Source organism: Sorex araneus, chromosome 4 (genome assembly GCF_027595985.1).
Source record: "Sorex araneus isolate mSorAra2 chromosome 4, mSorAra2.pri, whole genome shotgun sequence".
Lineage (NCBI taxonomy): Eukaryota > Metazoa > Chordata > Mammalia > Eulipotyphla > Soricidae > Sorex > Sorex araneus.
The window spans coordinates 12845029-12858706 of record NC_073305.1 but is presented as its reverse complement, the minus strand read 5'-3'; the positions used below and the strand labels follow the sequence as shown (position 1 = coordinate 12858706).

Below are 13678 nucleotides of genomic sequence, written 5' to 3'. Positions count from 1 at the left end.
GCATGTTAAGTGCCTTCACCCCTCTTCTATCTCACCAGCAATAGCACAGCAGGTAGGGCGTTTGCCTGGCACACAGCTGACCCAGGTTTGATTCCTCCGTCCCTCTCCGAGAGCCCGGCAAGCTACCGAGAGTACCGCACCCACACGGCAGAGCCTGGCAAGCTCCTCGTGGTGTATTCGATATGCCAAAACAGTAACAACAAGCATCACAATGGAGACTTTACTGGTGCCCACTCGAGCAAATCGACGAACAACAGGACAACAGTGCTACAGTGCTACAGTGCTATCTTGCCAGTCCAAGTCACGGAAATAGTGCAATTATAGACACAGTTATAAATAAATTGCTTTGTTTAGAAAAACTTCCTCTCATTAAAGAGAGAGAGAGAGAGAAGGTAAACATTACTGAAATTATCACAGAAAGTCGGTTTTCAAATAGCATAGTACCTGGTGCTTGGCAGTTAAAGACCTCTGGAGCGAAAAAGCATTTTCCTGTTTCCTCAGCGATCAAAGCATAGTCCACCTGACTGAGCCCGCTGACAGCCGGCAGAAACAGGTTCCAGAGACCCTCAGCTTTGGCCATTTCCTGTGGAGGTGGAGAACAGGCCAGAGGTGATCCTTACTCGGGACCTCATATCATTTTTAATAGATACACATGCACAAAGTTATTTATTTCCCCGGGCCTGAGAGCGCATGACAAGAAGGCACGACTTCATTAGACACCAACAGTTTCGGAGCTGGAGCAATAGCACAGCGGGTAGGGCGTATGCCTTGCACAAGGCCAACCCGGGTTCGATTCCCAGCATCCCATATGGTCCCCCGAGCACCACCAGGAGTAATTCCTGAGTGCATGAGCCAGGAGTAACCCCTGTGCATCACCGGGTGTGACCCAAAATGAAATAAGTAAATAAGTAAATTATTTTTTTTAAAAAAAAGAAGAAACCAACAGTTTCATGTCAAAGGTGTGACTTTCCTCCAGCTTTAATTTCACTGGGCCGAAACACAGAATTTTCTTATTTGAGTACTTCTAGTCGAAGTATAGCTATTACACAATCTTCCCACGTTTGCGTGCAAGTATGCCAACGGCCCTATTTCGTGCAATGCAGCGTCCGACGTGAGTGGCCGTTAAGGTTATGAAAACATGAAATGAGAACGGAGCCCTTGTGGAGCAGACCGCATCTCACGTACGGGCACGGGGGAGCTGCTAATGTTAACAAACACGTTTGTTCCTTTCGCAGCCACGGGGTGGGGGGGTGGGGGGCGGGGGGGGTGCTAACTCCATCCCAGGCCTTGTATAAAAACGCATTGACTCATTTGTTCTTTTGCTTTGTTTTGGGGTCACACCCAGTGCCGCTCGGGGGTTACTCCTGGTCCCTGCACTCAGTAACCACTCCTGGCGGTGCTCAGCGGACCATATGGGAAGCCAGGGGTCAAGTCTGGGTCAGCCACATGCAAGGTCAATGCCCTCCCCGCTGGACTAGCGCTCTGGCTCCTGTATTGACTCATTTGTATATTACATGTTCTGTCGTTCACTTTCTTATTGTAGAGTCGCTAAAGTGACCCAACTATCCTCTGCAGAGAGAACAAGATCAACAACCAAATTCTCAAAAACTGCTCACAAAGATTTTTTTTTAATGCTAAACATTTTCTTACTTTTCTTACCTTAAGTTTATCAATCACAAAATGGGGCCTCCACTTGTCCGCTGAATTTTCATTTTTAGCATAGAATTCAATTACCTCCTTGAAGTAATAGAAGTGGGGAAAGAAGTTCATTAGCTAAAGTTAATACAAAATAGATAGCACTGTAAATTGCCAGTACCCAAAGTAAACATATTTAGACGAAGTCTTTTGAGCTTCTACAGATCAAGAATTTTCTTTATAAGGCCAGACAGAAGGATAAAAAAATTATAGTGATCCAATAAAATAAATTAAAAATAGAAAACACTGAAAACAAAAAAGAAAGAAAACTTAAAAAAAATTATAGAGGTTGTTGGCTGCTGATGAAATCAAGCTGCGTCAATATTAGATCATTGATGTCTAGACTCTCTGGCAGGGGTGGGTGGGGTGGGGTAGGGGGTAGGGGAGTTGGGTCACATCCAGCTGTGCTCGGAGACTATTTCTAGCTCTGTGCTCAGGGATCACTCCTGGCAGAGCTTGGAGGCGCATATGCCACCCAGAGATCAAACTGCCGTCAGCCACACATAAGGCAGGCGCCTTCCCAGCCATACTATCTTTCCTACCCTCCATGTCTAGAACCTTTTTTTTTTCTTTTTGGGTCACACCCGGCGATGCACAGGGGTTACTCCTGGCTTTGCACTCAGGAATTACTCCTGGCAGTGCTCAGGGGACCATATGGGATGCTGGGATTCGAACCCAGGTCGGCCGCATGCAAGGCAAACGCCCTACCCACTATGCTATCGCTCCAGCCCCTAGAATCTTTTTTTTTTTTTTTGCTTTTTCGCTTTTTGGGTCACACCAGGCGATGCACAGGGGTTCTGCACTCCAGAATCACTCCTGGCGGTGCTCAGGGGGACCATATGGGATGCTGGGAATTGAACCCAGGTCGGCCACGTGCAAAGCAAACGCCCTACCCGCTGTGCTATCTTGTCTAGAATCTCCTACAAAGGTTGGAGCACTTCATTTAGCAAGAGGGCCCAACAAAGGGCCACAGAAACCTGTCCCAGGGTAGAACAACTAAACACGCCAGGTGAATGCTAATAATTTCCTTAGTACTTAGTAATGCACAGCTGTGCAGGAACAAAAAATCTGATGGTGGAGGTTTGCGGGAGCCCTGGGGTGGGTGAGTGGGGGACGCTGACTGGGACCCTTGATGTTTAAAATTCATCAACCCTTTTCTTGGGGGGTCAAAGAGATACAAGGATAAGGTACATGCAGCTGATCCAGGTTCAATTCCGGGCACCACATCTGGCTCCCTAAAGCACCGCCCAGAATGATCCCTGAGCACAGAGCCAGGAGCAAGCCCTGAGTACAATCAGGGATGACCCCAAAACAAAATAAAAAAATCCTTTTCTTGAGGGAAGCTTTGTTCTAAGACTTGCACAGTCTTTGCATACAGGTCCGGGTCCTGTGCCCACACTGCACCATCCCAGGGTACCCCCCCCCAAACACACACACCCCGGGCACTGCCAGGTGTCACCCTACACACCAAACACTCAGAATGAGTCACTGAAAATCAAGAGGAGGAAAGTCCAAGCGGTAAAGAGAAGTTCTTGGAAAAGTTCAATTGAAATCTCACAGGAAGAAGGAGGGAATGCTAGAGAAAGATGATCTTAGAGGTTCTGAGAAGTCAGAGAGTTGCCCGTCTTTCAGCTCAGACAGGGCCGTGAGGTTGGTGTGAGGGGCGAGGGTGGGGGGTGGGGGGGCAAACTGATTGTCCACCACGTCGAACCAGAGTTCTGTCTGTTCTTGTTGCTCGTTTGGTCTTGTACTTTGGGGCGTCACGCCCAGAGTGTGCTCAGGATCTATTCCCGGGGCCACGGGGGCCGAGCGGGGCCTGCAGGGTCCTTACCCGCTCGGCTGGGAGGATGTGCTGCTTCATGAAGAGCTTCACCCGACCAAGAACTTCCTGGCCGGTCCTGCTCTGCCCGAAGAGCTGCCGGGCCGGGTCGGGCCGGGGCGCGGCAGTACTGAAAGTTCTTCACCAAAATGAAAACAAACAAACAAACAAACAAACAAACAAAAAAGCCCAGATGTTCACAGTCATCATTGCAGATTATTGAATAAAATATAATTGTCTTAAATTGAATCACTATGAGATACAGTTACAAAGCTTTCGTGATCAGGTTTCGGTCATACAATGTTCCAACACCCATCCCTCCACCAGGGTACATTTCCCACCACCAATGTCCCCACGTGTCCCTCCTGCCACCCCACTCCCACCCCCCAGCCTGCCTCTATGACAGGCACTTTTCTACACACTCTCTCTCTCTCTCTCTCTCTCTCTCTCTCTCTCTCTCTCTCTCTCTCTCTCTCTCTCTCTGTTTCTCCTTTTGGGCATTATGGTTTGCAATACAGACACTGAGAGTGAGAGGCTATCACGTCTGGTCCTTTACCCACTTTCCACACACATCTCCCATCCAGAGCGATCCCTTCCAACCATCATTGTCATAAGAATATAGATTATTTAAAAATAGAATGATTATAATGAACATGTTCACTCAGCTTCCCAAATATCCCTCAGCAGGAGTAGCATATTGTGAAAATTTTCCACCTCAGATGCAAATATTTATATAGGGGATGAAAGGACAATTTTTTTTTTCTTTTTGGGTCACACCTGGCAATGCACAGGGGTCACTCCTGGCTCTGCACTCAGGAATTACCCCTGGCGGTGCTCAGGGGACCATATGGGATGCTGGGAATCAAATCCGGGTGGGCCGTGTGCAAGGCAAACACCCTACCCGCTGTGATATTGCTCCAGCCCCGACAATCATCTTATTTTGAATATTAAGCTTGAAAGCCTGAATCATTGTTAGAGACGGACACCATTAAGGCATGATCTCAACCAATGGTGGTTTTCAGTCTTCACTGAAGTAGCTTGTTAGAATCTGAAAAATGATAGCGCGGATGCAGCTCAGTGGATTGAAACTCATGATTTCATGCAATAGGCCCAGCTTTATAGTCCATGGCATGGTCCGGTCCCCCTAACACTCAGAATGACCCCCGAGCACAGAGCCAAGGATAAGCTCCCCAAAAGAACAATTTTAAAAATTGGTGGCAAGAAAAATCGAATACAAATTTAGCAACTTTTTAGTATAAGCGCTGTAAAAAACTAAGGCATGCCGAAGGGCATGTGCACTTGAAGGCTCCCCAGGTGGCTCTGTCTCACCACCCGTGTTCAGTGCTCTGGAACCGCTGTGTATGGGCTGGATCGGGACGGCTGTTGGCCAAGGACAGGAGAAGGAAGAACAAGGACCAAGCTGGTTGCTGATTAGTTACCATTTATTCAATCTTCCATCTTTCTCATCTCCCGCACTCCCAGCTCCAGCCTCTCTCTGGATCTACCACCGCTGGATTCTCCCTCTTCACTAGTCTCTCCCCCCTACTTGTCTCTCCTCACCTTGCCCTCTAGACTACACATGGCCAGGTAGCAAAATCAACATAAGAAAGCCCTTCCTGAGGGCCCGGCATTCCAAAGCCCTTCCTGACTGCCAGCAGGTAAAATACCTCTTAAGGTTTTTCTCCTTTCCTTAGTCCAAGAACTTATTCACATCTGAATACTAGTTATTTTTGTATGGACATAGCAAGAGATACATTGAGGCTTGCAAGACAGCTCTCCTGGCAACATCTTGCCACAGACTCAGACCACAGCACTCAGGCCAGATTAATCATTTTTCACCCTAGCAGGGTCCGAATCTAGTTATCACTGTTTGGATCATGACAGCATTTGTCCATGACCAAGCTCTTAACTTATAGTTAAGCATTAGGCACTTTGGCCAGGCCCATCTCGATGCCAGGGTAGCACACAACTCACCGCTTGCCCTGGGTCCATCCTGTCCCTCGTCGAGACCCTGCTTTTGGGGGTGCTAGGAAGTAAGGGTAGCTGAGGCTTAGGTCGAAAGAACAGATGCCCAGGAAGAAAATATCATGTAGAGTCAAATGACTCCAAGGTTACAAAAGCATAGCATTTGCTAAGTCTTCCTGTGTCCATACAAAAAGGACATTGCTCTGAATAAACTATGCAAAGGACTCAAGGAGAAGAGAAAAACAATATTTACAAGTCAACAGAACAGTAAGAAAGAAGCTACAAATAAACACAAAGGAATGGGAGCACTGTGGTGGGAGTAACCCAATAAACCTAAACTACCTGAGGCTATGTTATCCTACAAAGCCTCACAAATACCAGTGCTGGATGTTTTTATGAACAAAGCTTCTAAAGATCACTTCAGGGTCCTGGGATGTGGTTCAGTGACAGAGCACATTCTTCATCTCTAAAAAGCCCCGGGTTCAACTGTAAACCTACACACACACACTCACACGTGCATACACAGACACACACACTCATATATGTGCACACATGCACACACATAACACAACTTTGCCAATAAGGATCATTATGAAGACCAATTTAGGGGCCAGGGTGTAGTACAGCGGGTAGGGCATTAGCCTTGCACATGGCTGACCCGGGTTCAATCCCCTGCATCCCATATGGTCCCACAAGCACCGCCAGGAGTAATTCCTGAGTGCAGAGCCAGGAGTAACCCCTGAGCATAGGTGGGTGTGACCCAAAAAAGCAAAAAAAAAAGAAACAAAAACAAAAACAGACCAATTTAAGCCTGTCGGAGGGATCACCGGGGTCCATGTAAAAAGTGGACTGTCCGCCACTGCCCTCGCATTATGCCCTGTCCTCTCATGGACAAGGCGGAATTTCCAGACACAGCCTCTTGCACCAATCAGTCAACAGGTTATGGCTTAGCTGGGAATGTGGTGGGCAGAGTGCCAGGGAGAGGGGTGGGGATTCCAAAGATGTGTGTGGAAAGTTTGGGTACAGTTCCATAAAATGGGGCGTGTCTGGGACTGCCCTGCACGCAGCCAACCCAGGTCTGACCCCCCAGCACCCCATCTGGTCTCTCAAGCCTCACGGGACTGATCCCGAATACAGAGGCAGAAGCCCTGGGTACCACCAGGTATGGCCCCAAACCCAAACCAAAAACAAATAGTTTATACATTCCAGGGGCTGGCGGTGTGGACCAAGTGGTAGAACACTCGCCTTGCAAGTGTCCGGCACCAGCACCTGTCCCTGGCACGGCCGCCCCCATCACCCACCACCTCCACCCAGGGTAGTCTGGGGACCCAAGCACTGCCTGCTTGGAGCCACTGGCCTGAACACAGCAAGGAGTTCTCCCACCCAAAAGAAGTTAATAATTCATGTTGGGAAGGAAAAATAAATAAATAAATCATGAATTGATGAATAGGGCATTTTCCTTATATTTGAGGTGTATTTATTTGCAGGCCTTTCAAAGATCTACTCCCCAAACCCATCACACAAAAGAACCCATGACCAGACCAGTGACTGAAAACTCCAGGCCTCGAGGGATCAGGGACAGGCCACTCCTTCCCATCTCTCTGCCCCTTCGGGGTCCTGGCTGTGACTCGTCACTGTCACCCCATTGCTCACCGATTTGATCAAGCGGGCACCAGTAACGTCTCTCATTGAGAGACTTATTGTTACTGTTTTTGGCATATCCAATATGCACCGGTAGCTTGCCAGGCTCTGCTGCGAGGGCTCGATACTCTCAGTAGCTTGCCGGGCTCTCTGAGAGGGGCGGAGGAATCGAACTCGGGTCGGCCGCGTGAAAGGCGAACGCCCAACTGCTGTGCTATTGCTGGCCTCACATGCTGGGGGAAAGGCAGCTCAGATAGAGAAGGGAACACCAACTAAAGTGTGGTGGAGGATGCACTCGGGATGGGAGAGGCGGGTTGAAAGCAGACTATAGATTGAACACGATGGCCACCCAGTACCTCCATTGCAAACCACAACACCCAAAAGGGGAGAGAGAACAAAATGGAATGCCCTGTCACAGGGGTGGGCTGGGGTCGGGGGGGGGGGGGAAAGGAGGGAGTGGGTGGGAGGGACCCTGGGGCCATGGGTGGAGGAGAATGGGCACTGGTGGAGGGATAGGTACTCGAGGATTGTATGACTGTAACACAAGCTGAAACTCTGTAACTATATCCTCACGGTGACTCATTAATAAAATTTTTTTAAAAATAAACACATTAATGGCCATGATCCAGAGGCTCATAAATGAATCCTGGAACTGATTAGCTTGCTGCAGAGATATCTCCGAACCCCAATTATTTAAAAATTTTTAGAATTCCAGGAGTGCGCGGCCACGTTCTCGTGCTATTCGTAACAAGCAATACAAAATAAATGATGTAGCCTCCGCCTGTGGCAAGCAGCTTGAGTGGCGGTGGGAAAATTCAAAATAAATAGTGGTGGGAAGGTGTAATGGTGGTGGGATTGGGGTTGAAATATTGAATGTAAACAAGTATATTGTGAACAAACTTTATGAAAATGAAATTTAAAAATTAAAAAAAAATGAACCCATGAAAGTACTATGATTGGCAACAGCCATCTGGGTAAGCAATAAAACCGACTCGTGTCCCCACCCACCATGTTGACAACTTCTACAGACCAAACCCAGGTCTCACTGGAGTGGAGAGGGGCGAGAACTCTGTTCGCTCACCTCCTTGAGAGCTGCAAACCGGTTTCTGCCAGAGGTTGCACAATACCGGCGAAGAGAAAGCTGTTCTCGGATGCATTATTTCCCAGAAGGTATCGACTGTACACACCCTAGAAACATATGAATGCAGAGCAGTCACCATCCAGTGGAAACTTGCAAAACTGTCTTTGCCAGGAGCCCGTCAGTCTTTGCGTTTTCCCAGCTCTGGGTCTCGAAGCTCATGCAGTACTTAGACTTAGGAAGCTGCAGATTTGCAACACCGTTAGGGAAGGGTTATCGGAGACAGGCACCGAGCTATCAGTCTGCACCCGAGGAGCACGCCCCAGCTCGAGCCGGAGGGCGCTGACGGCCAGAAGCAGGGCCAAGGCACAGACTTTGCACATGGGACTCCCAGGTGCTACCCTGTGAGTGACCCCACTCCGAGCATAATGCCAGGAATAGCCCAAGAAGTAAAAATGAGGGCTGGAGAGATAGCACAGTGGGTAGGGCGTTTGCCTTGCACACGGCCAACCTGCATTCGATTCCCAGCATCTCATATGGTCCCCTGAGCACCACCAGGAGTAATTCCTGAGTGCAGGCCAGGAGTTTCCCCTGAGCATTGCCAGGTGTGACCCAAAAAGCAATATAAAGGATGAAGCAGGAAAATGAGTTGGGCTTTATCTTTGGTTTGAAGATTTTGGGCTAGTGAGTAAGAGATTTTTGGTTTTTTGTTTGTTTTGTTTTTTGTTTTTTGTTTTTTTAATTTTTGGGTCACACCAGGCGATGCACAGGGCTTACTCTTGGCTCTGCGCACAGGAATTACTCCTAGCGGTGCTTGGGGGACCACATGGGAAGCTGGGAATCAAACCTGGGTCCGCCAGTGCAAGGCAAATGTCCTAGCTGCTGTGTCATCGCTCCAGCCCCCTGGTGAGGAAGAATTTTCAGGATGTGGAGTGGGTCTTTTTCAGAAAGCAGCCCAGGGTCTTTTTTTGTGCGTGTGTCATTTTAAAAAAAATTTATTGAATCACTGTGAGATAGTTATAAGCTTTCATGTTTGGGTTACAATCACACAATGATCAAACACCCATCCCTCCACCAGTGCACATTCCCCACCACTAATATCCCGGGTATACCCCCCCTTTCCCACCCTCCCCCTGCCTCCATGGCAGACAATATTCCCCATACTCTCTCTACTTTGGGGCATCATGACTTGCAGCACAGACACTGAGAGGTCATCATGTTTGGTCCATTATCTACTTTCAGCACACATCTCCCATCCCGACTGATTCCTCCAGCCATCATTTCCTTAGTGATTCTTTCTCTATCCCATCTGCCTTCTCCCCTCCGCTCATGAGGCAGGCTTCCAACAGCAGAGGGTCTTTCCTGGACATCCGTGAGGAAAGAGCAGGGTCCCACTGCTCGGGACCACCAACGAGGAGAAAGCTCTGAGCAAGGCCTCTCCGTGGCTACCCCTCGGGAGCTGGGGCATGGTACCACCTCTCTGCTGAGGACTCTCCACTCGCCAGCTTGGGGACAGGATGGAACGGGTCTGACTCAGAACAGGCCCCACAGCACCTGGACAGATGTCAGATGACTCTTCCCCATTTACCTGCAGGGGGAAGGGACTGTATCATCTCCTCATCACACTCTCCTGTCAGCAGAACAGTAGCCGAATCAAATCCAACTTGAAAATGAACCAGGTAAATGGGGCTGGAGCGATAGTATAGTGGGTAGGGCTTTTGCCTTGCATGCGGCTGACCCGGACTCCATCCCAGCATCCCATATGGTTCCCCGAGCACCGCCAGGAGTAATTCCTAAGTGCAGAATCAGAAGTAACCCCTGAGCATCACCAGGTGTGACCCAAAAAAAAACAAAACAAACAAAAAAAAAAGAACCAGATACCAAACTGGCATTTGATATCACCCTTCTCCTAAGTTATCAGAGGGAGGGGAATTTTGTTTGAACCTTTAATTATGCTGAAACTCTCCCTCCATGTTTTATGTTTCCAACATAACATACTTTTCTCTCCTGCTACCTCCAGCTAATTTTTATTATTTACAATTCAATTACTGATGCAATAAAAACACTCTAATAGTCTTTCCATCCTTACCAATGTCATATTTCTAGCTAGAGAAGAATGTGTATGGCTACCACACTCTAGTTTATGGCACACACAATCATCTTAATCATAACACATACCAAGCTTGGTTGGACTTGTAATTAAAAAAAAATCCATCTTTAATGCACAGCCTTGGGCTAGAGATAATACAGGTGGTAAAGAGAATTTTGGCAACAGGTTCTGGTCTTCGGCGGTTTGGTGTTCGCTGTTCTGAGATCATTTTGCTTTTCATAGTGACAAATGCCAGACGTAGATAAGACATAAGCCCAGAATTTGTAGAATAAGAATTTGTCAGGAGGAAAGGTTGGGCAGCAAAGCGTGCATTCACTGTTTGGCTCTTCTGCTCTGGTTGTGCGGAGCTGGGAACAGAGTCGCACACACCCAAGTCAAGTGCTCCACCATGGAGGCAGAGCCGAGCCTGTGCTCTCACTTAAAAAAAAAAATTAGGGGTTGGAGCGATAGCACAGCGGGGAGGGTGTTTGCCTTGCACGCAGCTGACCCAGGTTCGATTCCCAGCATCCCATATGGTCCCCTGAGCACTGCCAGGGGTAATTCCTGAGTGCAGAGCTAGGAGTAACCCCTGTGCATCGCCAGGTGTGACCCAAAAAGCAAAAATAATATAAAATAAAATAAATTTTAAAAATAAATAAATAAAAATTTAATTCTTATAAAATTGCTCACAGTGATTTATTACATTCTGCCCAGATTTCCCATTTTCCAGTAGCTAGGTGGTCACACCCAGGGACTGTCCCCAGCGCCGTGTAATCCCACCAACGGCCCACATCCAGAGACTTAAAACCAAGCTCCCAGAAGAGAACGATGCAGAGTCTCTTGCCCTTGCGCCTGGCTGTCTTCCTCAGGGCCCCTCAGAGGGGGTGGGCTCCAGTTTCCCTCACCACCATGAGCAGAGCTCCTGCGGCGGAAGACCTCCAGAGTCTAGCCACAGCCATGCTCAAGGCCCCTCTCCACACGTTCAGATGAGCCTCACGCATGAAGGTACCGGCAGAGGAACCCAGGTGTGTGGGACCTGGGGCTGAGACCTCCAAGCCTGCTCGGATCAGGACTGGGCCTCTTCTGCCCAGATTTCCCATCTCCCAGTAGCTAGGGGGTCACATCCAGGGACTGCCCCCGGTGCCGTGTAATCCCACCAATGGCCAACATCCAGAGACTTAAAACCAAGCTCCTGAAAGACATTTTTATAGCCTACTTCTCCCTCTGGGAGAACCTGGCAAGCTACCGAGAGTTTCCCGGTAGCAAACTCCCCGTGGTGTATTCATATGCCAAACCCAGTAACAATGCTGGGTCTCATTCCCCTGACCCTGAAAGAGCCTCCAATGTGGCACCATTGGAAAGGACGAGTAAAGAGAGGCTGCTAAAATTTCAGGGCAAGGACGAATGTAGACGTTACTGAGACTGCTCAAGAAATTCGACGATCAATGAGATGATGATGATGATGATGATTTATTACATTCAAGATTCCAGCATCAGTCCCACCACCATTACACCTCCCCACCACCATTCTTTCCTATTTTCCCAATGAACACCCAAACCTGCCCCAGTAGCAGGTCCTGAGTGATTTATTTTATATTGCTTATTATGGTTCTAGGAGAGGAGCACAGCTACTCATATGCCCTCGACTGACGACCAGTCTGTCTCTATTCGGGGAAGGCCGTCCTCTTCGACTGAGCGTGCAGCTTCGGAGGAACGCCCACACGGCAGAGCCGGCAAGCTGCCTGTGGCGTACTCAATATGCCAAAAACAGTAACAACAAGTCTCACAATGGAGACGTTACTGGTGCCCACTCAAGCAAATCGATGAGCAATGGGACGACAGTGCTACAGTGCTATTATAGTTAATTCACTAAAAATGATGAGAAAAGATTTCCTTTAAAAAAAAAAGTGTGTGAAGATAGTTTTATCTCACCCTAGGACCATTAAGGAGAAAGAGCCATTAAGGATAAAGGGAGAAAGACATAATGACGAAAGAATAAAGAAGCCTGGAGAGAGAGGACAGGAGTGAGGCACTTGCCGTGCATGCTGCTGACCTCAGCTGGGCCCTGGGCGCTAAATACAGAGCCCTGAACACACCTGGGAGCCATCCTCCAGCCCAGAGCTAGGAGTAAGTCCTGAGTATTAATGGGTATGGGCCAACTCCACACCAGCAGGCCCCTCCCCCCACCACCACACACACTAAGGTATATGAGATTTCCTGACGACCAAAGGAAGAATTGGAATCTTTTAGTGATGTCTGCTTAAGAGTACAAAACATTTATTAACTAGGGCTGGGATGTAGCTCAGAGGTAGTCTTGTATTATGAGTGTAAGGCTCTGGGTTCGATCTTTAGCACCACACTATTCCCCAAGTGCCATCGGAGGTGTAGCGCCAAAGCAGTGATGAACTCACCTGTTAAAAACAATTATATGTGAGACCCAGCAGTGTGCATGCATGCGTGCATGCACGCACGCACACACACACACACACACACACACACACACACACACACACACACACACCACTTACCTGTGCTATTCCAGCCATTTTAAAATACGAAAGGGCAAGAAAGAAATTCCAGTTAGGAAGAACAGAATTAATTCCCCTGCAGTGGCAATATATTGAAATCAGTTCTTCCAGCGATGGCACCCCTAAAATTCAAAAGCACATAAGTTTTAAAAAAATGTCAGAGTGACTATTTTGTTAAAAACACAATATTGTGTACGTATATAAAACTGAATATCATAATTATTAAACCACATAATGAAGCATGTTCTAACTACTGTTTTTAAAAAATTTTACACAATGGATCATTTTTATTATAAATTGCCAGAAATAGAATGCTGTATTCAGAAAAAATATAATGAGGCATAAAATTATTTAAGCCATTTCAAGAAACAAAATCACGTTAAAACTACTATATAATATTTCTTAAGAGGGATGAAGGGTGAAAGAGTCCTTTTGTTTTTATTTAACTTAATTTGTGAATCGCATCTGGCAATACTCTAGGGGCTATTCCTGGCTATGCTAAGGGGACCAGGTCGGTGCCAGGGATCAAACCTGACCAAGTCACTGGCACACAAAATCGATGCTTGCAGTATCCCTTTGGATGCGCTGGCTATGCATGCACTATTCCTTTGCTTTATCTCTCCAACCCCATAGTCCTGTTTTTTAATCATAAGAAATATCCAAGATAATTTTTAAATTTTTTTAGTTTTTGGCCACATGCAGAGATGCTCAGGGCTTACTCTTGGAGATAGTTCCTGGTGGTGCTCAGAGGACCACATGGGATGCCACGGATCGAGCCTGGGTCAGCTGCATGCTGCATCCCCACGGTCCCATTCGCTCCATTCCCACAAAATAACCGTATTAATAGAATTTCAGGCAACATC

General features: G+C 47.7%; 1 protein-coding gene across 1 annotated transcript in view; it reads right to left on the bottom strand.

Moving 5' to 3' along the window:
- Window positions 1–13678, bottom strand: part of ACAD11 (acyl-CoA dehydrogenase family member 11) — an 84927-nt gene that overhangs the window by 47986 nt on the left and 23263 nt on the right. The window contains 5 exon segments of the mRNA XM_055137155.1: window positions 445–583; window positions 1660–1737; window positions 3527–3653; window positions 8202–8308; window positions 12816–12937. Coding sequence (XP_054993130.1) covers window positions 445–583; window positions 1660–1737; window positions 3527–3653; window positions 8202–8308; window positions 12816–12937 — 573 coding nt within the window.